The 19,916-nt window shown below is 44.6% G+C and overlaps 2 protein-coding genes across 4 annotated transcripts in view; both read right to left on the bottom strand.

The window, feature by feature from the left end:
• LOC129343111 (protein argonaute-1) overlaps positions 1-5,789 on the bottom strand; it is a 63,105-nt gene extending 57,316 nt beyond the window's left edge. Inside the window, exon 1 of the mRNA XM_054999128.1 lies at positions 5,774-5,789. The gene's annotated coding sequence lies outside the window, so the exon portion shown is untranslated. The remainder of the gene's footprint in view (positions 1-5,773) is intronic.
• A 6,678-nt stretch (positions 5,790-12,467) lies between these two features.
• Positions 12,468-19,916, bottom strand: part of AGO4 (argonaute RISC component 4) — a 31,827-nt gene continuing 24,378 nt past the window's right edge. The window contains exons 17-19 of one of the 3 annotated variants that reach the window (XR_008598269.1): positions 19,424-19,623; positions 15,592-16,491; positions 12,468-14,374 (exon numbers count right to left, since the gene is read on the bottom strand). Coding sequence is in view for 2 of the 3 variants with exons in the window: in XM_054998988.1 (XP_054854963.1) it covers positions 16,383-16,491; positions 19,424-19,623 (309 nt within the window). In the remaining variant the exon portion in view is untranslated. Of the gene's footprint in view, positions 16,492-19,423; positions 19,624-19,916 lie in introns of all 3 variants that reach the window. The other 2 variants (XM_054998988.1, XM_054998990.1) reach the window with 2 other exon arrangements.

The following is a 19,916-nucleotide window of genomic DNA, read 5'->3' as shown; positions in this document are numbered from 1 at the left end:
CCTTCTGTCCATCCACTCTATGCTAGTCACTGGCATCCTTCTCAACGGGGACCACCGCCAAGGGCAGCTGCTCCAACACATCCAAAGCCCCAAATCAGAGGACACACACATACCCCAACTGGGCACCAACTCCTTCCCTGGCAAAACCCACCACCCTATTCCTCCCTGCGTCCTCCGCCACCCACAAGAAAGCTGCTGCAAATATTCATTCGTTAAAATTCATACTATGAACGGAGTAGTTTCTTTTAGCCAAATGTTTGCCCTCTTTTCAGTATCCACATGCTTGCATCGAGGGGGCACGGGCAGAGCTCTGCTGCTATGGAATGACTTCATGCAGGATATTTGTAATGTGCCCAGGAAAACTGTGGAGCAGACGTAGCAATACCTGGGAAACCTTTAGCATTACTGTGGGGAAGCTGTGCTGCTTGGTATGTGCAATGGCTGTGCCAGGATTTGGGGGTCCCCAGGCCAACCCACCACCTAACCTAGAAGAGGCAGGGTATGCAATCCAGGAATCCCATCCTTCGTATGTGCCCTGGGCAAAGCTAAAATGACACCACTGTTCAGGTGAATACACAAAGCTGCCTTATACTGAAACAGACGCTTGGTCCAGTGGCTCTCCGAAGACCCAGATGAAAGATCTTTCAGATCACCTACTGCCTGGTCCTTATTGGCTAGAAGTACCAGAGATTGAACCCAAGAACCTTCTGCATGCAAAACCAAGGTACTTCCACTAAGCCAAAGCCTAAGGTGGGTCTCGGAGCTCCCACAAATGCCTGTTCGAGCTGCTCTCTGGAGCCAGCCCTCGGCCCAGGAATGCACCCCAATCTACAGCTCCGGTGACTATCAGAATGTTGTCTTTTTCCTAACCTTCTCATACTTATGAAACTACCAAGTACAGCATGTAACACAGGAAACAGACAGCTTCATTTGAATAGCCTGGTGAGCAGCTCTTCCCTCTTTCTTGCAAAGAAAGCAACTCTTTCAGTAGTTACTGATCACCTTTGAGAAGGGGGAAGGAAGTGAGAGGGGGAGAGACAGAGAGAGAGAGACAGAGAGAGAGAGATCCTTGACTCCTCTCTTGAGGGACATGGTGCCTTCTACTGCACTAGACACTGGCAAGTTGAAAACATACATACACTGTTAACATTTGAATATGCAGAAGGCAGACCAGCTAGACACCATACAAAGGTACAAGCCCCCAAAGCCAGCATATGGTCCAGCACATGCAAGTTTGCAACTTGCTTAAATATCTGGGGGGGGGGGGGGTCAAAGCAATACAGCCATATAAAAAAATGAGCCGAAAAGCACAGAACAGAAGCTTTCAAACTATCCGCGTTCTCTAAGATCATGACAGTGTACAATTTCAGGGTCAAAGAGAGATGGGAAATATATTTTAAGAGCAGCACCAAAAAAGCAAGACAAAGAAACAGAAAGAAGGAAATTTCAACAGATGCTAGAAAACAGCTAATCGAAATGAACCCACCACACCCCAGGTTTGAAAAATCCTTCCTTAGGGGCCTTTTTTTGCTCTCCAAAAGCATCTGGTACAAACAACATACTAGACTACGATGAGGCCCCCACTCTTCTCCAAGATAAATGTTCTCTGGTTCTTTATTTTCCGTCACAACCTATGGCGCACCAGGAGGCTTCTCTCTTCTGTTTTCATGCAATCCTTTTAAAAAGCATCTTATGCTTATTCTTGTGGCAGTGAATTCCACAAGTTAATGATACCGATGAGAGGGACAGCATTCACAGTTCTAACACAATTGTGCAGCTGTAACAAACTCATGATATTCTTCCTATCTCAGGGAACGCTTGCTGCAGGCGCCCAGGAAAGTATGGGTCGCAGCATGGGGAGGGGAGGTCGGCAGTAGACCCACCAACAATGCACTGGCTGGAAGAGGAAGAACTGAATGGCATTTTTATAAAACAGAATCGCTCAGAAGGATGCTTGGATAAAGGGAATAGAATTGCAGGTTATTGAATGTATTTTCTTAATCTGACTGCTTTGTTCTCCAACTTCTGTAAGCCAGTCTCATTGCATCGTGTCTGAAAATACTTTTGTGGCATTGTTTTTATATTATGTAATCCGCCTTGAGTCTCAGGGAGAAAGGCAAGCTATAAAATAAATAAATGAGTAATTTCCAAAGCTGTTGTGACTACACCCTTCCCTTCAGAGGGGAGAAAGCTCAAAAGTCTAGCACTTCCCTAACTGTGTCTCCAAATAAGAGCTGAACAAGGATCTGTTGAATTGCAATACATTACCGCAATACACAGCATTCGTATCCTACTGCCCCTTTGCAAGAACAGAAGGCAAGTGAGATCTCCCATGCAGAAACTTGCCAGCCCAAGAGCCGCTCAGCTTTGATTAAATCAGGTGCCTTCAGAACATGCCCTGAGATTACTTCCCAGTGAAGAAGGGAGGGGAAGTGCTGCCCCATGCACCATTAAGCAAGGCTGGGAAGAAGGAAAGCTGCCACCCAGCTATCGAGAAAATGGTGAGCTCATGCGAACAGCTTTAATTCTGATCTTTAAAAGAATCTCACATTTATAAAAGAGACAGAACGTCAATGCTTTCCTGAATTTGACATCTGCACTTCTTTGGGGTCAAGTTCAGCAAAGAGAAAGCAGAAAGCAGTTGTGCGAACGTAAGTGCCAAGTCCCAGAGGAGGCTGCCCGTTGTAACTATGAATGATTCACAGCTATGGCTGTACTGCCTTTCAACAAACTTCTGCCAGCAGCAGACAATTCTGCCCGATTACAGCATCAGACCTAATTGGAGCATTCTGTCCTATAGAGATAAATCAGGATTATCTGGTCCCAGAGGAGGATGCCTGCTGCGCCCCTGCACTGAGTACCTGTTCCAGGCTCACCACCTAATAGAGGCACACCAAGAGCAGAGACTCCTGAAGAAACAGCGGATTTAGCCTCCAAAAGGAGCAGGCAATTCTTAACACATGTACAGCCAAAGCCTTTAAGAGTCGAAGTAGAAAGTATCGCTGCCTGTTTTTATTTAGGAAAAAAGACACACTATGAACATACTGCAAGTTTTTTCACCATTTGGTGCATGCACGTGCCTCTATATCTGCACACTGCATGAGGAAATGGCCGAGAAAATCCAACAGTCCAATCTTTTAATTCAACATTCCTGGAAATCCACCATTCCCATTTCAAGTAATAACCCACCCTCACTTTCTAAAATCAGGCAGGTAGGCTGCAGTTACTTCACATCTGGGAATTCTCCAAAACAGCCTCATTTATCAATGAAGATGTTCTAGGGCACAATTTTGTGCCAGAGCACGTGAACACAGCCATGTCCAACTTCTAAGCAGACATGGGTCCAGAACCAGAGAAACCCTTTCTGGATATATTTCCCTAAATAAAAACCAACTCCAGAATCAGGCCATAAAAGTTGGGCTGCAGTTTAGTTATGAAAAGGACAGCATCTGTACACATTTGAGTTCTGATCAGCTTCATGCAGGACAAGCATCTAACAAAGACATCGACCCACCTTTCTGTCGTAAATATAAATACATCAACCTAACAGACGCATGCTTCTTGCATTAGATGAAGTAAGCTCTGACTCACAAAAGGTTATGCCAGAACAAATTCCGCTATTCCCTAAGGTGCTACTAGACTCCTGTCCTCCTACCTCTCAGGGCAAAGACAAGCAAATTAAGATGACAAACCACTTTGCCAACACGTCAAATACACAAATACAGTAGATTTCTCTCTCCTGTTTTTCTACAACACACCAATGGATCTAGGAAAACTGATGCTTTCCTCCCTTCTTTCAGACAGGAAGATGGATAGGAGGGGGGAGCTCATTTAAAGAAAGGCAAACCAGGGTATGGGATGGAAACCACAAGATAAAGCAACTTTGATAAATCTAGACGGCATTCCTCCTAGGAAGCCCACATATGGCTTCACTTCTATAATAGAAGGTAGAAATAGGATAGAAAAACCACAAGCCAGGATATTTGGTTTTCAAAATAAAGGAGAGGGGAGAGAAACGAAGGATCTTTTTCACATTTTTTTTCATTTCTTCTATTCACAACTTGCTCTAGACTGTCCTCGTCCAGTTGCCCGAAACTGCAAAGGAGACCCAAGAACCCCTTGCTCTGCCTGGAGGGGGAAAACCCCCAGCTGAAGCTGACTTCTCTTGGCCTAAGGGGGGAGCCCTATCCTTCAGCTCCTCCCCCCTTCCAGACATGCTTCACAGCTCAGATCTCAACTCCCCCCACCCCAATTCTGTCTCATGTAAGAGTCAGCCAGAGGTTGGGAATGAACGCATTGCCTGTATTCCCCTCTCCCAAATAATTTCCCAAAACTCAATGAGTCATCCTTACAAACTACTATCTACTCTGCACCTCCCCCCAGCACAAAAATCAAAGATCACCCCCACAGGCTCGTTTCCTACCCATTTTAACACTCCTCTTCATAACCCAATGGAGAATATGGGTCACAAACTCGGAAAAGACCCCTCCCCCATAAGCCGTCCTGCTTTGACCCCAACGTTCTCCCTTCTCCAATCTACATTCAGATGATCAATGGATCCAGGTAGAGAGAAGCTTTGTGTTGGCTCAGAGCAGGACTGCCTGGAGTGAAAAGCAGCCTCTGCTCTGGATGTGTCTCCCCCCCCCCGCCCCCCCATCTTTGGAACCCTACAGGGTGCACCAGCCTCTCCTTCCGACATTTCTTCTCTCTGCAATTCCCTTTTACTAGAAGAGTCCGCTCCGGCTTCTCACCCCCTCCACTGTGAGACCGCCGTCCCACTCCTAATTCCTCTCTGGGCAGCCCAGGGCACCATCTCCCCTTCCCCGGCACCTGCTTTGTGTTCAGGCTCCCCAGATGCACCCAGAGCCCTAAATTTCCCCCATAGAAGGCCTTCCACCTCCACTCTCTCCCCAAGGCGGCTCAGGACTTCCCCCTCTCGAGCTTCCCCAGGCTTGGCCTTTTTGACAGAACTGCTCAGCCCGCAGGGAGCCCCCCCCCCACCTCATTCTTCCTACAGTGATTCACTCCCCTCTCCCCACCATCATCCCCAATGAGCCTTCAGCCCCAAAGGAAAGGAGGTGACCCCCTCAATTCTTGGTATGCGTGTGGGGGTACCAGCTCCCCTTCCCCACTGACTCCAGGGCCTCCTTTCTCTACAGGATCGATCCCCCCCCCGCAGAAACACGCAATTACTTCGCCCCAGTTTGTTACCACGTCTTATCTGCGGCCCCCAGGGCTGCTCTCAGCCCCACTTGCCCCCCTACACCTCCTTTTTTGCTCTCAGCTCCCTTCTCCCGACGGCACCCATAAGCCCCCAAACAGATTGCATCCCAACGGAGCACGGGGCGCTTTACAAGAGCCCCCTCCCCCGAAATTGCACCCATCTTTGCAAACCCTCCCCTGCTCTCTGCCGCCTTCTCTCCAGAGCCCCCAATCCTATTGCACACGCAATCCTCACCAAACAGAGAAACGAACACCGACCCCTTTCTAAGACCTTCCCGAATGCAATCCCCCCTCATTTGCAGTCCCTTCTGCGCTCTCCTCTTTCCACTGCACCAGCCCCCATAAGCCCCCGAGCCTACTGCAAATGCAATTCCCCACCCCACAAAGAGAGAAAAACACAGACCTCTTTCTAAGACTTTCCCAAACGCACCCCCATTCACAGACCCCTCTGCGCGCTCCTCGTTCCATTGCACCGGCCCCCATGAGCCCTCGAGGCTATTGCAACCCTCCCCCTTCCCCCGGGTCCTCAGCGCATCCCTTTTGCTCCCACCTGCTCCCGAGGGTCCCGCTTCCATCCCATCCACGCGGGCGTCGCCCCGAGCTTAGCGGGGGGGGGGGTGGAGGAAGGGGGAGCTGCAAGCGAGCAGGCGCGCGCCGGGACCGGGCGCCGCTCGCGCTGCTGCAGCCGCAGCCTCTAAGTCGGTGCAAAGCAGACAGGCGCCTCGTCGCCGGATCACGCATGCGCGGCTGCCCAGCCAACCGCTGTGTAGAGGAGCCGCTTCTCTTTCCTGCTCCGAAGAGGTGGGGAATTGATAGAACCCCCGCGTGGCCACAACTTCCTGTTCCCATTCGAATTCGCCCAAGTGAGAGGCAACTGGGCAGACTAGCGTGGTCTTGCGTCCTCGTCCAAGCAGCGGCCCGGGAGGGCAAACAAACAGGGCACAGAGGCCGAGGCCTTCCCCTGATGTTTGTCTCCTGGCACTGGGATTCAAGGGTTGACTGCCTCTGAACATGGAGGCTCCCTTTGGTAGGGCTAGAAGCCATGGATGGACGTCTCCTCCTCAATGAATCTGACTTTACTCATAGCTACCACTCTGTCCACTGGCAGTGAATCCCACAATTGACTCATTGAGTAAAGTAGTACTTCATTGTGTCTGTCTTGGATCTATCAACCATCTAGCTCCTTGGGTGCCCCTGTGGGAAGAAATTCTCCATCTACTTTCTATGTAGTGGTGGAACGTATCATTAAGTGGCAGCCAAGTTTATGGTGGCCCCTTGGGTTTTCAAGGCAAGAGACGTTCAGAGGTGGTTTGCCATTGCCTGTTCTGCATAGTGACCCTAGACTTCCTTGGTGGCCTCTCATCCAAGTACTAACTAGGGCTTGATCCTGCTTCACGTCTCTGACAAGATGTGGTTAGCTACCCCACGCTTAATAATTGCATACATCTCTATAATCCCCCCTCCACTGCTATTGTTCTAAGCCGCTGAGTGACTAAGTCCCAGACTCTTTAGCCTTTCTTCCTCATAGTAAAGGTGATTCAACCCTTCAACATTTTGGTTGCATGAGCTTTTTCCAATTGTACCGGGTTTTTTGCTCCAGGTGGAGGCATCCATCGCAAATGTTTAAATCAGAGGAAACAAAATTCATCTGTGAATTTAACTCTTCTAAGAATGTGATTACTAGTAGAGCAAGATTTGGGTCCAGTAGCACCTTAAAGACCAACTTGATTTCCATGATATAAGCTTTTGAGAGTCAAATCTCCTTTCGTCAGGCTAGTAATAATTTAACTTTCTCATCATCACATCATCCATTGGTGGGATTTCTCTTTGTCCAAGGAGTAAATATTGGGAAAGGAATGCAGAGAGTGATTTTTCCCCAAAGCAATGCAACGAAAGGTAGCTTTTAATGAAATCAGCTTTGTTTTAACATTAACGTATTGCCATTCCTCCTACCCCAAACATGGAGGCCCCACTAACTGCCATTGGAAAGCGGAAGCTTTGTGTGAGATCTATTAGCTTATAATCCTTTGCTCTTTCCCCTCTGCTCCCGTTGCCAACAAAGGGAAAGGGATATGATTCGTGTGGGCAGAGCCCTCTGGCGGCCGCTAGAGGAATTGCTGGTTGCCAAACCAGAGGACCATATAGGGCCTATGCAGCACGGGCGCCATTTTGATGCCTAAATGAGGCTGTGGTTGGCATCTGTGTTGGACCTATACAGTAATGGAATGAGATGGTAGGGTAGCCTGAGAAATCACACTTTGATTGCACTCTACATTTTAAAAAATCCTCCGCAACTAGAAAATTAACACAGCAAGTTAGCTTTTTACTTGCAGGGATTTTTTTTACCTTATTTTTTTAAACTCAAGCTGATGGAGATTGAACTTGGGACCTTTTGCATTCCACGCATATGTTCTATGACTGATTCCACCACCACCACCACCCCCCCACACACACACACACACACCCCTTCTCTCACATCTCTGCAGGGGAAACGCACATAAAGTTTTTAAAAAGCATGGCATGTTATATGTAAGACATTTAAGAACAAATGCACTGCACTTGTATTGGAATGGATTCTCAGCTTTCCTCCAGCAGGAAGATCACATTCACCTTCAACAATAAATCCCAGTCCTTGGCTTCAGGGGAGGGAGGGAAATTCAGCCTTTGTGAGAAAAGGGGCCACAGGTAAGCACAAAGATGCCTTTGGAGAACAGTAAAAAAAACAATAACGCTAGGAAAAGTTGAAGGCACTAAGAAAAGAGGAAAACCCAACAAGAGATGAATTGTCTCGGTAAAGGAAGCCATGACTTTCAGTTGGCAAGACCTGAGCCAAGTGATAGGATGTTTTGAGGTCATCAATTTATAGGGTTGCGGTAAGTCAGAATTGACTTGACGGCAGCACGAAAGACACATGCACACACAGTTTTCCAACTCTTTCCTGCCCTCAACTCCTCTGCAGGAAAACAAAAGTTGAAAGCACATTTAGAATTCATTCAAGGAGCAAGAGAACATGATTAACTGTCCAATTGCCATGCTTTGCTCTAGTCATTGAAGGATTGTTTCATGTATCACCCAGCAGCAACCCTGGATTTACCATCCGGGGCACACACATCATCTGGAAGCCACAGCTGCTTACATCTCTCTGACAAGTATGAGTTACAGGGTAATCCAATACCCATTCACCTTTTCAGGCATAGGTTTTGGACTATCTTAAGGTTACACCTAAAAGGTGTTATGTGTTAAAGCTGATCCAATATAGGCTAAAACATACCTGACAGAGCTGGGCACAGAGTTGCCAGAAACTGCTGGAAATGCTTTGATCATAGAGAAGATGACAGCAAAAATGCCTAGGGGGGAAAATAGCACGCAGCAAGGTTTTACAGAAGGCTAGTTTGGTGGATCAAGTCTGGTCTAGCAAAACTGCCATTTCACAAAGCTACTTCCATGTCAGAATAGCAAGGAGCCTCCCCTGCTCACCGAGTACCTCTTTCAACTCTAACACACAGGACAGGGAATGCCAACACACACACACCCCTCCATTCTGACTCTCCTTTGCCACTTGGTAACCAATTTCTTACAAGGTAGTCACTTTCATTTAAGAAACTGACAAGCTGGGCTCTTGAGCAGTGGGGGAGGGGCACAACTTGGAAACCCTGCCTCCATCAAATCTTTCCCTGAGCTCTTTACTGCTGGAACAAGCTGATCCCACTCATCTGAACTCAATTTTCTGCACTCTTGGAGCATATTCTGCCTTAATAAGGCCAGTTTTTGAGGACTTTCCCCTCTTTGGGTTATTTGACGAAATCAGTTTTTCCTACATTCTTGGGGCAAGTAGGTAAAGATCCCCTTAGTTTGTCTGCCAGTGGCCTAGTTTTGTTATTTTTTGTCATTCACACTGCCACCTTAGAAAGATTCATGGTTAGTGTCAATAAATGTGCCAGCTTGAACACTGCACCGTCCTCACCCCCCACCCACCCCCGCCGACTATAACATAGCCTGACACAATACCTACATAACCATTTCCCTGAAGCGAGTGAAATCAACATGGATTGCTTACTTGTGTTATTCTTTGAGCCATCAAAGGTGTAGTCACATGGATGGGCTTGGTACCTGTGCAGACTGAGCCAAGAGTTTGGAGACTTCTAGAGCCAGAATTAGGTGCCAGAGTCGTCTTCATCTTTCACAGACCTGAACTGGTTTCATCTCTTGATTCAGAGAAGGTTGTGGACAGTTAGATTTAAGACTGGGAGCCCCTTCCTTCAGGACACAGTTTGGGTCACACTCAAAAGTAGAAAGAGGTAAAGAGCTGCGTTTGTCCAAAACGAAATCAAGACATACAAGCCATGTAAATTTTATTTATACTCCACCCTTTTCACTAATGGGGACCCAAGGGAACTTACATGATTCCTCTCTCCATTTTATTTCCACAACAACCCTGTGAGGTAAGTTAGGCTGAGAGGGAGCCATTGGTCCAAGGTCATCTAGCAGTTTCCCATGGCGGAGTGGAGGTTCAGTTCTTCCAGATCCTAGGCCAGCACTCCCACCTCTACACCACACTGGCTCTCAAATACCCTTTATTGGGACCCAATTTCATCAGCATGCTGACACATTCTGCAGAACCCCTAACTTTCATTTTATGTTATTTTGCTTGGTGCCTAATGAAAGGAATACATGTCTGTTGGACGAAGCCATAGTAGATGAGTTCAGACCCAGCCGTGAAGAAAGCCCAACTATTTACCCCACCCAACTGGAGCAGCCTGCATATCCATGATGAGAATGTGGGGAAGGCAGAGGAGACCCATTTCTACAACATAAAACCAAGTCCTTAGAGAGTGTTTCTCCAATATACTGGTCCACGTCCCTGCTTTATTTTCAAATCTCACAAGCTAAGAAGGGTTGGCTCTGGTTAGTACTTAGCACACCGCCACTGAGTAAGTCCACAGTAACTACGCAGAGGTGAGCAACGTCAGACCATCTCTGTGTGTCTCTATGGGGTTGTCCTAAGTCAGCTGTGACATGAAGGTACTTACCACTACCAATAATAGTTGGCTAAGAAGGGCACCAATGTTTGTAACCAGAGATTTTATCTTCTGGGTACCCTTTTTTGTCAACATCTCTTATGAACAAGATCTTTTCTATGGTAAACATTATCTCATGGGATATTCTGAAGGCTCTTTCATCCCCTTTCCTTAAGGAGGCAAAACATTTTAGTTTCACCAGGAGTTCAGAACTGAGGATCCTTCTGTTCAAAAGGGTCTGTCTGCAAGCTGTATCTTGTCTGAAAACGGGTTTTATATTGTCACGTTAGCTGCTCTGCTACCAATTGTTCAAAAGCAGCCTACATACACTGGGCTGGAGCTAGACTAAATTGGCAATTTCTACTGATAACCCCTTCCCAGTGTTAACGCCCCCCCCTTCGTGCCATTTCTCAAGGTCCCTACACCATAGGAACAGCATTGCATGGAAATGGGGGGGGGGGGAGGGAGAGAAGCAAAGTCCCATACTGCCTCTGGAAACTGGTCAGTACGGAACTAGTTAGGATCCAACCCAAAGTAAGCAAAATAATTATCTTTCTACATCTGTGGATCACAGAAATCTTGCCAGAAACTGGTTAGAGGGTTACAGATGCCCCTGGAAAGGAGCATACAGAGCTAGACATGCTGCAACTTTAGTCTTACGGAACAGTGTTTTGAGGCCACTGGAAGATCCACATCCTGTTCTGAGGAAATGACAACCAATGTTCTCGAAAGGCTTTTGCGGATAGTGGGTTTCCAACATTCTGGTTTCAGCTTTTTAACATTTGCTATTGCTGCTGCTCTTTTATTCTTATTCTTTTTTATTCTTTATTCTTGTTTCACCTTGGATCTGTTTTCTGAAAGGCCGATTTATCAAAGCTTTAAATAAACCAGTACAGAAGAACAGAATGTAGAAGAGGGACAGGATTCAGCTTCTCTTCCTCTTCCCCCACATCAATGTCTAGCCTAGATAATCAGAAGAATCTTTCAAGAACATCTTCCATGTGCATTTAAAAATTTACCTCTTGTGATTTAAGAAGCCAGAGAGATTGCTAAATAAGACAGAGAAGCCAGGCTCTAAAAGTCTTGTACCATTCACAAGCAAAAACAGTCTTTTGCTGGGGGGGGGAGCAGTTTCTTCAATTTCAAACATTTATACAGGATGCATATTCTAAAACATCATCTCTCAATTATACATCTCTGCTCTCACCCGTCATAGTGCTCTGTGCCAAGAAATTCCATATTCCATGGGGTTCAGCTGACCCTTGCTGACTTAGTTAAGACTATAGGGATCATACTGGAAGCAGCATTACTGCTGGAGAAGCAAGTTGATTCAGCTGCAAAAAATGCTATTTTATCTTCACATATTTTGTTTATATTTGTTTATAACATTTACAACCTGCCTTTCTCTACAGTCTTTCTTGACCCAGCTCATCTGTTCACACAGACCTATACCACAGTAACTTCAATGCTAGACTACTGAAATACATTCTACATGGGTCTGCCCTTGAAGACACCCCAGTGTCTTCACCTGGTGCAGAATACCACAGCTTGATTACTGCCCGGTGGTAAGCAGAGTGTGCCTATTACGCCTGCTCTGCAGTTGCTCCATTGATACCAATTATTTCTCAGTTCATTGACTCTTACGTTGTCCAACTCTAAAAAGCCATTGCTCTTGGTGTGCCTCACTGCAACAGGTGTGTTCATCTGAGCAAATTCTCCTGAAGATGACACTCCGCAAATGAGTAAGTTCAGCAGCCGTCCATACCTGAGCAGCATTCTTTGTTGTGGCTCCCTCTTCATGGAATGGTCTGTCTGACGTGGTCAGAATGGTTCCCGCACCATTATTCTTTAGAATGTGTAAAATGCAGTGGTTCAAGAGGGCACTTTCAAAAACGGACAAGGGCGGTAGTTTATGGTGCTATTCAGTGTATGCATTATCTGGTTCTTCCTGCACTGTCTACTAATTTCCATAATCCAATCTTATTACACAGGTTATTGTATGTCATATTGTTCCCTAGTGATCAGTTTTTAAATTTTGTAATCTGCCTTGAGCCTCCACAAGAAAAGCAGAATAAAAAGTAAATAGATTTGTAAGTATCACATTTTTGAGTTTATATATTACTAAAAATTAGTTTCCTTTGTTGTATTATTAAGCCCTGTTTAGACTTTAAATTAGACATTTCTGTTACATGCAAAAAAAATCAGGCTCTTTTTATTATACACTAATAAAGAAAACATTTGGCACACAAATGCCTTTATTTATTTATTTTTTGGACACATGAACACAAAATCCCTGCAGGCTAAGAAAAAATACATTGCAGTTATACACAGCCAGCAAATTACCGCAGTGAGGGGCTGCTAACCCCTCTCCCTAAATAAGGATTTTTGTTTTTTTCCCCAAAGAAAAAAAGTACCTCGTATTGCTATAAACATACATCCAGTCCAATTTTAATAAAATACAATTTAAAACATTACAAGTCTAACAATATAGAATCAAAAAGGAAAAAAAATACATTAGAAGTCAAAAATGAACAAATGCAAACAAGTTTTACATACAAGTTTCAGGCTCTAGACATAGAAATATCACAAAAGTGTCAATAGCAAGGTATAAAGAAAACTCTTTACGTGATATTCACATATGTTCTTTCCTCAAATTGCACAAGGAAAAAAACCTTGCAGCTGAAAACAGTATTGATACAATGCCCTCCAAGCTCTTCTTTCCTAAAATGAAAGCAGAGCAACAGCCTTGCTATTGAGCAAGAAGAGAAGGGGAAAAAAATTCTACAGCACATCCACAAAAGTAGTTGGGGGTGGGTGGGTGGGTGAGGTGGAGCTGTATGAAGGAATCAGAACAAAAAGCGAGGCCTCGTGCCCATTAGGAGGCAAAGGCTTTTTTGATATAAGGGGAGAGGAGCAGATACGTTTTTGGATCACACGATGTAGACTGCCTGTGAATGGGCTGCCACCAGCAACCCCATGATGATGCCCTCTTTGGAGGTCACCTTCTTGTGCCAGGCAAAGTTACATCCTCTCACAATATAGGAGTTAAACTGAACCCCCAGGATCTGCTACAAACTAAGTGCTTTTGAGAACCTTGTCAGGATTGGACTGCTCACAAAAAAAGGATGATCATTTTTGGAGGGGAAGCAGGAGTTTGCTGCACTTTAAATACCAACTGCCCCCTTCCCGATGCCCTCCCCCCCTTGCACTCCCATATGCTACATTTGAAAAAATCTTCCACAACATATAGCTAAACAACAGCCAACAGGCTTTAAACCAAAGGAAAAAAAATTAAACACAATCCCAAACACCCTAAGAACTACAGCTACAGAATGCACGTCTTCCCATTGATTGACACATGCATAACAATTCAGTCCATTGGGGTGGGGATATCGGGTTTGCTCTGACAAGCAGAGCCTCAGACTCAGCCACACAACAGTATTGCTGCAATCGGATCTTGCAGTTATTAGTCCTGAAGACCTTACATTGTTTGTGCCGCCCCACACCAAATGACTCTAATAAAGCCTTAGCTTTGAAATGTCCCCACTCAAAAGACATCACTGCACTCTTCAGCAATAGCTGAACATTTTTGCACAAAAACTTTTCCAATAGAGGGGAGGAAAATTTTAATAAAGCATAGAGGAAAATAATTCATGAAAAACTCCAAGAAAGTGCAAAAGTTGGCAAAAAGTTTCTCCGTAGACTTTTTTTGGATGATAAATTCATTGTGACAATGCAAAAAAAAAAATACAGAAGTCTCAACAATAGCTTGTTGTCTTAACACACAGAAAAATATACCAGTCAGAGCTTCCCCCCCCCTATTACAGAAGATGAAAGACCATTTCAGCTAGCCCTGGCCTTGTTTTTCTTTCATGAGATTCAAAGAGCTGGCCCTCCTGGCAGGCAGACCGAGAAAGAACAACTCTCTTTGCCCAGGCTGCACAAGAGCTGCCTGGCGCTAGGACACCTGCCAATCTTTTCTTTATGCCCTCCCTTCTCTCTCTGCCATGCTCTTACACCTAGTGCAATACAAACAAAATCCTACACACTAAAAGAGGTGCTTATAACTCTTCAAGGTGCCTTAGTTCTCCACACATTAGGGCCAGCAGGAGTTCAATTCTTGCATCTTCTCCCTGAACAAGTATTTAAAAATTAGAAAAAGGAAAAAGAAAGAAAAGCAGCAGGCTAACTGAAGCAGCGGTTACTCTCCCTACCCACATGTCCTGATTTTTATTACCTAAGTGAGGTATTCTTTAAAATAAGAGAAAGAAAGAAGAAACCTAGTATCTCAACCTGTTTAACACTAGGTACCAGAGCTGAACTTGCTTCACTCCCATTTCCAAGCGGGAAGAGGAAACTTTAAAAGCCTGTTGTCCCCCCACAGTTCTGGAAGGAGCTCGCAAAACTGCTTTATGAAGACGGCCTTCAGCGTACTCCTTTGTGTACAGCTGAATAAGAGTATTTAGAAATGTAAACTTTCATTTATTTACAAGCTTTATGTCAAAGACTGAAGGAAATCAAAACTGCAACAGTGTACCTGCTGACCTCACCAGGTCAGAACTCTGCAACACCACCTGCCCATTTTAGAGACTTAAGAGTGCAATTATTGGCAATATTCCAAATTTTCACAGTGGTGTCACATTACATAGGTTAAAAACTAGGGATTTAAAGCATCTTGCGCTAACACTTACAAGCTAGTCTCAATGTAACACTACCACATCTGCAGCTCCCCCCTCCCTTCTGAATTAAATATTTTAGTGGGAAAGACTCAAGCAAGTAAGAGTCCTAATATATAGAAACAGGTCAAGATGAATATTAAATTTACACTTCACACATGCTATTGAATGGTACTGTACATGCGAGCAATCTAAATTCTTGGAGGAACAACGTTTTAAAATGCTGGTAAAAATCTTCAGATTGCAACTGTCACACTATACACAGCTGTACATATTGGCAAAGCCTTTCCTATGCGGACCGCCCACTTTCTAACCTTATAAAAAGGGAGGCGTACAGATCAATGGTGAATATAAAACAGTTAAAAATAATCATCTGTAAAAAGCATGAAGGGAGCCTCTTCTGATCCCCTTTTCAGAACGGTCTAATTTTCTCTTCAGGATAGTTAAGAGTCAACCTACATGAGAAAGGTTGGCTGTAACTCACGTAAAGCTCAGCTAGAAAAGTTACGGCCAGGGTATACTTTAAAAAAAATATTTATTGCCAAAGTTAAAACCTTCTATGAAAAAGAGTATTAAAAATGACTGATTCATCAAACACAGCAGCATAAAATGGGCACTTTTTGTAATGTCTGAAAAAATACCTAAAACTAATCTTTTAGAACTTTGTCACTTACTTTTTAAGGGGAGAAGCAGTTCAGCGTTGCGAAGCATACAGTGGCAGTTGCGTCTTTCGTTTAGATCTGCCGAAGGGTACCGCTGTCTGCTCACGCTACACATTCACAGAGTAAGAACCACCTAGATGAATTTGCAATAATAGTGCAATTGCTTTGCAGCAGCCCATGACTGCCAAAGAGATTTACAAAAAAACAGGACTAGGAAAACTGGACAAAGAAAAGAAGAACAGCAATACCTCTGAAAGTTGATGTTTGTTGAAAGGCGTTTTACAGTAAAAATTCCATTCATAAAGTCTATATATATGTATATGCCCCCACCCCCCCACATAGCAGAACAGTGGAATAAGATGGTTTGCCATATCTGGAGATTCGCTAAGAAGTGGGGAAAGCGGCTCAGGAGCAATTCAGCTTTCTTGGTAAGCTTAATGGGGGACAACAAGGAGGTAACTGAAAAACCGATTAGCAAAATATTTCAATAAAAACCTTTCGTGCCAAGTCCATTTAAAAACTTTTTTTTTTGAAGGATGATCAGCCTTTTGCGCTTTGAGGTAAAAATTCAGTCCAATGCAAAGACTGTCCTTATGAAATTTCAATTTACTGAAAACCACAAAATAAAAATGGCTCAATCGCATGTCTGCATCAGATGTTGCTGCAAATGCTGTTTCGGTGCAACCCACCGGAGAGCTGTTGGTGGTGGCAGCCCAAGGCCAAACGTGGCCCTGACCATCAGTAGCAGTCGGTGCGCCTGCCAGCCAAGGCAGCCGCTTTTGCCTCAGCTCCTCAGGTGGTCCTCAGGCAAAATACATGGTGTGCTGGGTGTCGTGATGGATCTGCACCGCCTTGGCAAGCGCTTGAGGGTCACGGCCGTTGCTCTGTCCCGACACGTGGCTACCTTCAGCACTGTAAGGGGCAAGAGATCGCCAAGTTAAAAGGCAACCTGTGGTGTAGTAGTTAAAAGTGTCTGGCAATCCCCAGTCTGTGACAGAAGCTAGATGGGTGACCTTGGGACAGCCACTTGCTCTCACCCTAGCCCAATTCACAAGATTGCTGAGAGGATAAAATGGAAGGGAGAACAATGCTGTAAGCCATGTTGGGTAACCACTGAGGGGGAAAGCAGGGTATAAAAATAGTAAGTAAATAAGACACTGTTCCTTGACTCGTCTCCACCAACCCTATCCTGCCCCCAAGTCCCTTGTTTCAGTGTTGACTTAAGATTTGGCTCTGGGGGCTCCAGTTGCTGCTTCTCCATTTTAAAACATGCCACTTGCTTCCCACACCCGTCCAAATGCCAACACGGAGGAAAATAAATGAGAAAGTGGTGTCAGTGGCAGCAGAACTCACATGCAGGAAATTTTACACAGTGAGAGTAGAGACCCAAGTGCCTCCACACACTCGTCACATTCATCCTTAAGATTAATTGCTGACCAGAATCATCTACCCCACCCCCACCCCTGCTCCCAAGCCATCTTCCACTGGGCTGAGACACAGATGTGGGATAGAAAACTTTCCAGCACTTTTTTCCCCCCTGTGGAAATCTTTCCATTTCTGAAGATGCACTGATTCATAAAATAAAGAAAGCACGCCACTGTTAATATAATATTAGGCAAGCTTGGCAGTTTCAAAGACAGAATTATCCTTAGGAATTGTGGGACAATTCCTAGGGATAATTTGTAAATGGCAGGGGAGGGACTACAACTGCAAATGTATATAATCTAATTTTTAAAAATCAAGTTACAAATTCAGCTGATGGGTTCTGTCAGTCAAATCAAAATCAAAACTAACAATTCTAATGTAAGTGCCTTTCTCTTGTATGATGGATGGGATGTTGCAGCCACCAATCTGGTGGCAAACTAGCAAGTGGTGCCATGGAGAGTGGCAATGAAAAAGACCTCCACGGAGAAGAGTTAAATTCTGTTGAGACAGAAAAGTGAACAACCGTGTCCACCGTGTATTACACACAGTTCTTTGGTTGACCTAAAATTATTAGCGTGTCAACAGTTCCTGCTGCACTCCCCACCAGCCTTAAATGATGCATAGGAAATACATTATATAATTTTCACATAAGGTCTGAATTGATTGGCATTTAACATTTAAACCACATTTTAATCTTCTGCTAATAAAATACTGCAAGTCACGTAGCTGTTGCTATTAGGATATACAATTGCTGTGGGGTACTTTTTAATCTTTTGGTTACTAAACGCAAGTCAAAACAAATTTTGCTAAATCAGATCGTGCTCAATTTTGGGCACTGGATAAATCTTACAATTCATATTTTCCCGGAGAGCCTACATAACTGCTGGGAAGACCTGGTCACCAATCATCTTGCGCTCATACCACAGCTCTTAGAATATTCTTTCATTCATTCAAGCAGGGCTTGAGAGGAACCCTGAACATAAGAGAAAGACACCTCCTCTTTTTCTTCTTTCCCAAGTGGAACTTACCTCAGTTTCACATCAGGCAGGGCACCCACCCACACTTGTACCCAACACTCACTGCCAAACAATTCAATGCGACAGGAAGAAGGAGCCCACTTCATGAATGATATTGGCCCTTCTGGAGAAAGAAATTTGACCCTCATGTCATTCAAACTTTACTTCTTACTGTTTTTACAACTTAAGTCATCAACAAAAAACCCTCATCCCATGGAAAGAAAACCTAAACAAATTATCATGTAACTGAACAACTGCCAAAGATTTTGCTACACACAGAGTAGTTTATCTTTGTCCCTGAGCAGCCAAGATTATTTTGCTTCTGGAGAAAGAGTTCCGATTAAATAATGGAGAGATCAATTCAGCTCTTAATTCTGAAAATTTAGGACAATTGAAGAAAATGTGGTCTATGGAGTCAATTTTATTGCTACAACAATTGCAGAGTCTATCTGAATAGTGAATTCTACTGACTCTTCCTAGCATCACAGCTGAAGGAAGGGCATTCAGGCGTGCTAACATAAAAGCTCTTCTATACTTTGGAACAGTTAATTCAAATAAGTAATTTGGCATTTTTGTTGGAGGAAGAATGCAGACTCAGAAGTTTTTTTTTTTTTTTTAAAGATATTAGAAGGAAAAACAGGTCTTTATGCAAGGAGACACATGCAGACAGGGAGCAGGAGGGAGAGAACTTTTAGGCACACATACGGATAAAAGCTTGAGACCATGTTCTATCGGATTCTGATGAAAAGGAAAAATAACTCTGTAACTGTCCTCTGCCACAGGAGGGAAAAAGCGTTCTTCACTGACTGGCAGCAATTTAGCAGGGGCTGAGGCAGAGTGAATTCCTACCCTTGACACAAGAAACTCCAACTAAACATGCCAGAAATGGAAAGCGAGATCTTTTATACATGATGCACCTTCTCTAACACTGCGCTATGGTTCCTCTGGAAGTATCCTGAAGTTTGAGCAAGCACTACTTTGAATTGCTGCTGCTCAAAAAGCCTCTAAAGAGGGGACAACTTTGTGTGGCCATGTCCTGCTAAATGCAGCCTCAGCAGCCCCACCATCCTCCTTAACCAGAGCAGGGCAAACTGAGATGCAATTCCATACTACAATGCAGGAAAGCAGGAGCACTCAAGACAGGGCATGCATGTGAACACTGCCTATACAGCAACAGCAAAAAACAAGCACGACTACTATTCACCCCTAATGTTTACAATGGAAAAATGAGCCCTTTTCCTCTGAAATAAAGTGGGATGGGTACAATGCTGAAGTCCATGATGAAAAGAAGAGGACAACTAGTTTTGATGTTACTGTTTGCACGGAATGCAACCTAACAGATTCTTGGCACCATGGAACAGAAGCACACATTTTTCTCCAAGACCTACTTGGTAACTCCTCACCTGTCATGGTCTTTGTCCACAAGATGGTATCTTGCCCTAAAGGCTACCAGCCTGGCATAATATGCTGGAGCAGGGATCGAGACAGAACGCGTGCACCGGACGTAAGTGTGACACAGTTGATATGTCAGCAGCTGTAATTCGTCAGCAGTGAAGCAGTTGTCATCCCACAGGACTTGATAGTGAGAAGGGCGGCTGGTTCCCTACAGAGAAGGAGAACTGTAAGTCCTTCACAAATTTAAAAGAGTGACAACGCTTGAGAGAGACGACTGGGTACCTGTTAGTGAAGGCTTTTTTGCCCCTCCTTTCTGAAGGGTGCTGTTTAGCCCCAGGAACGATAATCCTATTTTTCTTGGGGAAAGGTTTCTCAATTCACAGGTAAATGGTTTACCAGGAATAAAAAGCCAGCGTAGTATAGTGGTTAGTGTGTCAGACTATGATATGGGAGACCCAGGTTCAAAATCCTGCTCTGCCACAGAAGCTTGCTGGGTGACCA

Source organism: Eublepharis macularius, chromosome 15, assembly GCF_028583425.1.
Source record: "Eublepharis macularius isolate TG4126 chromosome 15, MPM_Emac_v1.0, whole genome shotgun sequence".
Taxonomy (NCBI): domain Eukaryota; kingdom Metazoa; phylum Chordata; class Lepidosauria; order Squamata; family Eublepharidae; genus Eublepharis; species Eublepharis macularius.
Note: the sequence above shows the minus strand (reverse complement) of the source record. Positions and strands in the feature narration are given on the sequence as shown.